At 42.9% G+C, this 9847-nt stretch overlaps 1 protein-coding gene across 2 annotated transcripts in view; it reads left to right on the forward strand.

Annotated features, from left to right (window-relative positions):
- The window catches only part of Matn2 (matrilin 2), a 137380-nt gene that overhangs the window by 100580 nt on the left and 26953 nt on the right, over nucleotides 1-9847 (forward strand). For both annotated transcript variants that reach the window (XM_055620125.1, XM_055620133.1), the window contains exons 7-8: nucleotides 5200-5322; nucleotides 9023-9145. In XM_055620125.1, the coding sequence (XP_055476100.1) occupies nucleotides 5200-5322; nucleotides 9023-9145 (246 nt within the window). The remainder of the gene's footprint in view (nucleotides 1-5199; nucleotides 5323-9022; nucleotides 9146-9847) is intronic.

Consider the following 9847-nt stretch of genomic DNA (forward strand, 5'->3'; position numbering starts at 1 on the left):
TGTGTGTGTGTGTGTGTGTGTGTGTGTGTGTGTGTGTGTGTGTGTGTGTGCCACATGGATACATAGCTATGGAACCAATAGAGAGGATTGGGTCCTCTGGAGCTGGAGTTATGGGGGTGTGAGCCACCCTGCATGTGTGCTGGGGTCCACACACAGGTCCTCAGGAAGTACAGGAAGCCCTTCTAAGCTCTGCACCATTTCTGCAGCCCCCAAATAAATTACCTTGATTGTGGTTGTGGGTACATAGGAGTAATGCGTATGTCAAAACACATTAACTTATTCACCTGAAATATGTACTGGACCAGTTGCTCTTTTACTTTAATTTTTGTGAGAATTTCATACATGAGTACTGTATTTCTACCCCTCCACCCTGCCCCATTCCCCTACTTTCTCTCAAATTCATGACCAGGTTTTCTTCTTTAAGTATGATTGTTACATGTGTCTGTATGTGTGTGTGTGTTCGTGAGAATGTGTGAGAGTGTGAAAAAGAGAGTGTATGTGTATGTATATATGTATGTATAAACACAACCTACTGAGTCTATTTAGTATTACAGGGATGTACATAAGTTTAGGACTGACCACGTGGGATGGATAACCTATCAGGGGACTCTTCCTTGGAGAACACTGATTCTCCCTCTCTCACTAGCTATTAATTAACTGCCTGTAGCTCTTCATCCAGGGGTACAGCCTTGTGAGATTTTCTCTTCCACATTAGCACATTGTCTTAGTCTGGGTTTCTTTTGCTGCAACAAAACATCATGACCAAAAATCAAATTGAGGAGAAAAGAATTTATCCAGCTACAAATCCACATCACTGTTCATCACCACAGGAAGTCAGGACAGGAACGCAAACAAGGCAGGAACCTGAAGGTAGGAGCTGATGCAGAGGCTGTAGAGGGGTGCCGCTTACTGGCTTGCTCCTCATGGCTCACTCAGTCCAATTTCTTATAGAGCCCAGGACCGCCAGCCCAGGGATGGCACTACCCACCATGGGCTGCACCCGCCCCCACTGATCACTAATTGAGAAAATGCCTCACAGCTGGATCTCACTGAGGTGTTTCCCCAGCTGAGGCTCCTTCCTCTCTGATGACTCTGGCTTGTGTCACGTTGACACAGAAAACCAGCCAATACACATGTCAACTGGTGTCATTTAGCTGGTCTTGTTTAGGTGACTGTCTCATTGAGATTCCATGAGTGTAGCTCCCTTGTTATGTGTAGAGGAGACTGTCTCATAGGAGGGTTGCTAGTCATCTGGCTCTTCCTTTTGCTTCTCCCATGATGTTCTCTGAGCCTTAGCTGTAAGGTTGTGTTGCAGATGTATTAAACAAAATTCAGTAGGAATATCGCATTATTCAAGAATGTCAATGACATAAAACCCAAAGAGAGTGTGTGGAAGGAGGATAGACCACTATTATCACTCTGTACATAATAGTAAACAGCCAGCAGTGACTAGTAAGGCTTTAAGATGTACCCAGGACAACCAAGGAACTGAATTTTTAAATTTAATTTTAAATCATAATAAATTTAAATATCCACATTAGACAGCATGATTCCAGCTCAGATGAGGTCTAAGCAGGTATGAAAGCTAAGTACTGTCTCTGGCCCTAGACAGTGTTGTGAAAATGATTGTCATTGAGCCATTAATTCCTGTGTTCAGGAGACTGTGGCAAGAACTTGTACTATCCTGAGCTACACAGTAAACACTATCTATAAAAAAAATGTCAAAACCACACAATATAACATCTTCAACAAATGGTGCTGGTCTAACTGGAAGTCCACATGTAGAAAAATGCAAATAGATTCATATCTATCATCCTGCACAAAAGTGCAAGTGAATCAAAGATCTCAACATAAAACCAGACACACTAAATCTTTTGGAAAAAAGAGCCTTGATCTCATTAGCACAGGAGACAATTCCTGAACAGAACACCGACAGCTCAGGCTCTAAGATCTATAATTAATAAATGGGACCTGGTGAAACTGAAATGCTTCTGTAAAGCAAAGACACTGTCAGCAGAACAAAACGACAGCTTACAGACTGGGAAAGGATCTTCACCAACCCTACATCCAATAAAGGACTAATATCCAGAATATATAAAGAACTCAAGAAATTAGACACCAACAAACCAAATAATCCAATTAAAAATGAGGTACAGAGCTAAGCAGAGAATTCTCAACAGAGGAACATAGAATGGCAAAGAAACACTTAAAGAAATGCTCAACATCCTTAGTTATCAGGGAAATGCAATCAAAACAACTCTGAGATTCCATCTTACACCCATCAGAATGCCTAAGATCAAAAACTCAAGAGGCAACACATGCTGGAAAGGATGTGGAGAAAGGGGGACCCTCCTCTATTGCTGGTGGGAATGTAAACTTGTACAATCACTTTGGAAATCAATCTGGTACTTTCTCAGATAATTGGGAATAGTGCTACCTCAAGATCCAGCTCTACAACTCCTGAGCATATATCCAAAAGACCATTCAACAAGGACATTTGCTCAACTATGTCCATAGCAGATTTATTTGTAATAGCCAGAATCTGGAAACAACCTAGATGTCCCTCAACAGAGGGAGGAATAGATACAGAAATTGTGGTACATCTACACAATGGAATACAGATAGACTAAATGAAATTATTGTAAATTTATGAAGTTTGTAACTACACTGTGGTTATACAGGAATCATGTGCTTAAAGGCAAACATTGCATGCAAAGGAAGAGGACCAGTATGTACAGAATTTATCACTCAACAAATGTTTAGAGAATGCTCAGCCAGTGGAGTGAAATGTTAACAGCAGGTGAATCTGAGAGAAGAGTATATAGGTTCCCTACATATTATTACTTTAATCTTTTTATGTTTGACCCTTTATAAACTTGAGTTTCCAAATAAAAGAGTTTTAAAACACATTTTATGTGACTGTCATATGGTTATACATATTTTTAACATCTTGATCTTTAAAGATGTGTTATGAAATATTTATGGACAAAATCATGTCTGTGGTTTGCTTCAAAGTAATATGGGCTCTCAGCAGTGGGAGTCTAGAGCAAAGCACACCACAGATGACTTGTGGTATGTGTGCAGATTGCTACATTACTCTCCACTTTTGTGCCTGTGTAACTTTCTCATCACTTCCGTCTGGAAAGCTGTGGCAACTTCTTGCTGCTTTTCCTTTCCAGAATATTCCATGCTTTCTTCTTGCTTTGTCTTCTTTATTACAGACTAAGAAAGCCTCACTTACACCAAATTTTTCATTTGGGAAATTATATACATATTCAAACATTCCTCAAAGAATAAAAGTCCTCAAAGACACAAAAGCAGTCTCCTGTTTGGGGCAATTTTTAAGTGTGCCAAAATCCCACTTCAGCAAAATGTTTCATTCAGACCTGTCAATAGAACAGTCTCTTTCCATATTTAAAAATGCTTATGCAACTACAGTTCCTCATAAAGACTCCAATCGAACTTTTCTTTGTGAATATTTCTGAAATCCCCTGGAGATCACATTTTCCATCTTCTTGGGAACATTTGTGGGGCCAAGGAAATGGCTCCATTGGCAAAGTGCTTGCCTTGTGAGCCTAAGGACCGGAGTTTTCTCCCCAGCACCATCCAGCGCCACCCACTAGTAAAAAGCCAGACACAGTAGTGCATCCCTGTAATCCAGCACTGGAGAGGTGGGGACAGGAGGCTCCTTGGAGCTTTCTGGTCTGCCAATCTAGCTGAATTCCTGAGCTCCAGGTTCACTGAAAAATCCTACCTCAAAACAAGATGGAAAGTAATCAAGGAACAGTCCAACTTTAACCTTTGCCCTCTAATGGTGTGTGTGTGTATATGTGTGTGTGTGTGTGTATGTGTGTGTGTGTGTGTGTATGTGTGTGTGTGTTTGTCTGTCTGTCTGTGTCTGTCTGTCTGTGTGCCTATGTGCATCTCTGTATGTGTGTGTCTGTGTGTCCATGTTGTAGGGAGATGTTATTTATGTCCATTCAGTCTACCAAGATAATAAGGGAGGAGTTTTTTGTTTTGTTTTGTTTTGATTTTTGGTTTTTCAAGGCAGGGTTTCTCTGTGTAGCTCTGGCTATCCTGGAACTCACTCTGTAGACCAGGCTAGCCTCAAATTCAGAGATCTCCCATCCTCTATCTCTGAGTTCTCCTGAGATTAAAGGTGTGTGCAACTACTACTCTGTTTTAAATTCAGAATAGTTGTATCTTTTCCTTTCTAGACTATATGTTTTCCCTTCTAGACTATATGTTTTCCAGGATCTGATTGTTTAGTTCAGTGGGTAAAGAGCTTAAGTAGTTTAGAGGTTGATTTGGGATAGTTGTAATCTCTTTAATTACACAAATTCAATTAAATACAGCTAAGTTCTCTCCCTAGTTTGTAACACAGTGAACAAAATCCTGTTTTAATTTTTATGTATGTGTGTTCACACATATATGAGCACTTGTGTGGGGGTGATGGTGTGCATGTACATAGGTGTGCATACATGTTAAGGCCAGAGGTTGACACATGGAGTACCTTTCTTGATTCTTACACATCAAGTCAAGATCTGAACTCAGAACTTGCCAATTTGGCTAATCCCAGCCTGCTCTGGGATCGCCTTTCTTGCCCCTGGAGTGCTGGCACTGCAGATGGGCATTTATGTTGGCATTGGAGGCCTGAATTCTGGTCCTAATACTCATAACAGACCCTCTGTGCACTAAGTCCTAGTCCCAAGCCCATCAACCTTCTTTTTTGATGCTGAGAAAATTCTTCACTATTGTGATACTTTCACAGACCAACACAATATTTCATTCTGTTTTTGAGACCAAATGTCCCTATGTCGTTTTTACTGGTCTTGAACTCACAGAGATCTGCCTGCCTCTGCCTCCCAGGGGCTGGGAATAAAAGTGCAGCACCGTATCCAGCCCCAATATAGATTTAATTTCAGTGGCTTTTACAAGAACCAATGGAAGGGAAGCATGTGTTCTCAAATCCCTTTGTTATATAAATACTTTGTAAAATAAAATGTCAGAAAGATCTTTGAGATGAGGAGAACACAGTCTGTAGGCACAAAAATGGCTTTTTGAAGAGGGCTCCTGTGAGCCTAAATTTTGAGAAATGTATTTTACACACTTGGGGAAAATGGGGACTGAGAATCCTTGGTTTTCATGAGTATTCATATTGACGTATTCATGATGCCCAGGGCCTTGCTTTCTTTCCAGAGATAGACCACTGTGCCTCCTCTAATCATGGATGTCAGCATGAGTGTGTTAACACCCAGAAGTTTGCCCTCTGCCGCTGCCTGAAAGGCTTCATGTTGAATCCAGACAGAAAAACCTGCCGAAGTAAGTGGCACTGGCCCAGTCCTCCAGTTGTTCCTCTCGGTTTTCCCTCCTTGGCAGACCTTTAGCAATAGTATGTATGATGGACGTTGTGTTTATTAACGCTATTCTGCTCTTACTTAACTTTTGGGTCACTAGAACCTGTTGTGGGATATTTTTCCAGAGATTGAATAGACCTGATCTGGTCATGAGATTTGTTTAGTAGCTTAGTCCATGCTGAAGCTTCTTGAAATGAGGGTGCACATCCCTGTTTCATGCCCCCACAGAGTGTTTATGGAACCTTGAGGGAGGAAAACATGCTGAGCATAGACATGGTTTCTTCAAGTCCCACAAGATAAAGGCACTTGATGATTTCTAAGAGTGAGCTCATAGTTCTGTTCTCTGTGATAGGAAGGAAGGAGGAGAATAATGCACTAGGTCATAATAGCACTCAGGGGGAAGGAGCACCTCTAGGATGGGGGTAAGGAAGTCCAAGTGACTCAGGTGCCCGTCACCTGAAATACTGAGGGGTACAGCAACTACAGCATCTGTACCAAACCAAACTTCTGGGCTAGATCCCTAGTATCTACAAATACATACGTATGTACATACATGCATACATAGACAAAGCAGACTGTTCCTGATGGATACGAGAGGGGAGGACCTACCAGGACAGAGATGCTTGCTGTTTTACATCACTGAATCCTCAATAGCTCAGAGTGCTTGGCTCACGTGGTTTGAGTGCAGACCTGTATAAATTATGTATAAATGAATGAGTGAAAGAATCACTCTGAGATACATCATCATGGAGAAATTACAATGTAACTGGAATGCCTCCATCTTTTGTTTGTGATTTCCTGACCATGGCATTTGTAGAATTCTCTGGAACTTCTGATTAAAGATGTATTTCCTTCTTTCCTTCCTTCCTTCCTTCCTTCCTTCCTTCCTTCCTTCCTTCCTTCCGTTATTTATTTATTTAGGCCTGTTTTGAGACAGACTTTGGCTATGTGGTACTGGCTAGCCTCTAAGCTGCACCTCTCTTCCCTCAGCCTCTGAGGGCTGGTTCTTGGGTATACACTCCCATGCCTGGCAGGCTATTCTGTTTGCTGTGTCTGCTCCTTCCTAGCCACCATGTGCTGCATGACAAGACTATAGCATGTGCACTTCTAAAAAGCACCATGAGCTGTGTGGACCTAGACAAATCCCATCATGCTTAAGGCATAGATGAAGTTCCACACTGTTTCTAATAAGTATTAAACTCTGTATGGTTACAGAGCCCATATTTTGAATCTGAGCCTCTCTTACAAAAGATAATTCCAGCCGGATGCAATAGAATTAGTCCTTTAATCCCAGCACTTAGGAAGTGCTAGAAGAGGCAGGAAGATCTCTGTGAGTTCGAGGCCAGCCTGGTCTACAAAGTAAGTGCAGGACAGCAAAGGTGACACAGAGAAACCCTGTCTCAAAAAACAAACAAACAAAACAAAACAAAAACAACAACAACAAAACAAAAAATACCCCACAAAACCTAATTCTTACTGCCAAGATTGGATACGAGCCCTTGAATCAACATTAAATGAGAACCTGAATGGACAGCATTCAAAATGTGAAGACAATTAGATGGAATATTTCCGTTAGACCACACACGTTGGAGGGCCAGCTTCATCACTAGCCTCCTCCCTCTAGGTGGCTGACATTTTTTTCTAGGAACAAATGTCTGAGGGGCTGACTGCATCATGGAAAATCAGCTGCATGTGAACTCACATTAGTGGATAAGGGTTCTTAGGGAGATAATTCCATCTGGTTTGATACAGACAGGCATTATGGTATCATGCTCCCTGTATTACTAATGGAGCAGAAAAGGGAAACAAGTCAGGCTTGTAGACAGTGATGGAGACTTTGCTTGAAATCTGTGTCTCCTTTCAGTTTTCTGAGATTTTCTTGACCTATGCCACTCCCTCCACATCTGCTTGAGAGGCTCTTGGAGAAGCCTCTAAGGCAGATATTACACATATCTTCAAAGGGAGAAGAGTGAACAGAGGCTGAGAATCACTTTAGGACCCCAAATCAGCCCAAAGATGGCCGCCTTGGTAGGCTGTGGCTCCTGCCAGAGTCCCTAACACCCATCCATGGATATCGATGGTGACAGCTTCATTTCCTGTGCAGCCAGATGCCCTGCTCTTTATCCAGGAAAAGCAGATGTTTTCCTCGAAGCTTGTGTCTTTATTGGCCCATCTCTCATCCTCCTCCTCCTCAGTACATTTTCAGTTGTCTTTGCTGTGGGCCCCAGCCTGGACATCTGAGGTCAGACTGTCAGAGCTGCCCTAGTTCAATGCTTACACTCAGTCCTGTGTTTTGGCAACTGGGAGTGGAAGGGAGTGCTTGGTAGAGGGAAGGAAAGTAATTGTCTTAAAATCTGAGATTTGAAATTAGGAGTCAAAGATCTCTTAAATGATCTGGGCCTTAGAGACACTGGGCCAGTTACATGTAACAGGAGGCTGGTGGCTGTTTTCAAATCTAATTTAAAAATCTGTTTCGAAAGAATTCAATATCATCCAGTTAAACTGAGAAAAGTAGCTGAAGGCAGTTTCATACTGAAGGAAAGACTCTTCCCAGAACTCAGTCTTCTTTCTTGTCTCCTTCTGGAGAGTGCCATCAGTGATTTCAGATATTATCATGAAGGTGGTGATGGAAAGCCTGGGACCTCAGCAGGCTCTGAAGCTGAGCAATTACAAGTGTGACCCAGGCTCTGAGACTGTGGATTCTGGTACTCAGGTAGGGGCTCATCAGAGCTGAAATAATACCCTTAAAAGCCACTGTGGCTGGGCATGGTGGCACACACCTTTAATACCAGCATTCAGGAAGCACTCAGGCATAGATGAGGCAGAGGCAAACTCTGTCAAATTAAGGCCAGCCTGGTCTACAAAGGGAGTTCCAGGATAGCCAGGATTGCACAGAGAAACTCTGCCTCAAAAAACAAAAAGAAAAAAAAAAAGCCACTGTGAGTTCCCCAATTGGTCTGAGATAAAAGTCATTAGGTCCAGTCTGGGCACTGCCATTCACATCAGCTATATTGCTTTGGACTGGCTACTTCAACTTTTCTGGACCTGGATTTTCTTAATGAAGAGTTTGGATTCTCTGTTTCAACCCTTTCTAGTTTTTCTGGAATTTCTTCTTCAGATCATTCCTTTGTCATCCTGACTTGATGTCTTCAGCCTGGCCTTCTTAGTCAGCCTCCAACTCTTTATGAACTGGGATGCATAAAGGACATTTTTATGTGACAATTCTGACATATGACTTTTGGCATGCCAGACCCGCCTAGATGAAGTTACATCCATACCTGGCCGCTGTCTACTGCTCCTTGGTTTATGGTTTAACTAGCAGTGGAGTGCATAGGAGGCATAAACCTCACCGCACTTCTTGGCACTCAGTTACATCTTAGGTGTCTGTCTAAGGTTCCTAATTCCTTTCTGCTGTGTCTCCAGAGCGCAAACCCCTTATAGGTGGGGCCTCAGCATTACTTGTAGGCAGGACCTCAGCAGTGCTCATATTTGTATCTACAGATCTAACTTAGGGCCTGGCCCTTGGTTGGTAAGTGACTGAATGAATTCCCAGCTTGCCTCAGCAAGCAGTGTCCACCAGCTCTCTCCATAGTGGCTTCGGGAACCCTGGAGCCCAGCCTAATAGCCTCACAGAGTCTGAGGGAGGGTCTTCACTTTCTCCTCAGGGATCAACTACTGTGCACTGAACAAACCAGGCTGTGAGCACGAGTGTGTCAACACAGAGGAGAGCCACTACTGCCGCTGCCGTCGGGGCTACACTCTGGACCCCAATGGCAAGACCTGCAGCCGTGAGTGTGCCCCAAGGGTACGGGTGCTGATGGAGTGGATCCATGCCTTTCCAGAGCTTCTGAAGTTCCTGCATTTTATAAACCATCAAATGGCACTGTTATACTACCCACCTCAAAGGTTGGGTGTGATGATTAAAATAATCCATATGGGGGCTAGAGAGATGCCTCAGTGGTTAGGAGCACTTGCTGTTCTTGTAGAAGATCCAGATTCTGTCCCTAGCACCACATAGTGGCTCACAGCTGTTTGTAACTCCAGTTCCAGGGGAGTCAACACCCCCTTCTGATCTCCATGAGCACCAGGCATACATGTACTACACATACATACATAAGTACAGACAGACAAAATTCTAATACACATAAAATAAATAAATCTAAAAAATTTAATGAGAGGTAGTATATGCTGAGTACAGTGATACACACAATCTCAGAACTCAGGAAACCGAGGCAGAAGGCTGATGACTTAAGACCGACTTAATTTCCTTGGGCTCTACAGCAAGACACCATCTCAAAAAACTGGAAGATAACAAAATGGGGGGTGAGGACAAATAAATAAATGTGTAGGGTTGAGGGTATAGCTCAGTCCTAAGTAGAGTGCTTGCTTAGCCTTGCAAGCACAAAGTCATGCATTAGACCCCAGCACCCAAGAAAGCTGGGGGGGAGGGAGGCAGGCAGGGAGGGAGGGAGGGAGGCAGGCAGGGAGGG

The sequence above is a fragment of the Psammomys obesus genome, unplaced genomic scaffold (genome assembly GCF_907164565.1).
Source record: "Psammomys obesus unplaced genomic scaffold, mPsaObe1.curated_primary_1811, whole genome shotgun sequence".
Classification (NCBI taxonomy): Eukaryota; Metazoa; Chordata; class Mammalia; order Rodentia; family Muridae; genus Psammomys; species Psammomys obesus.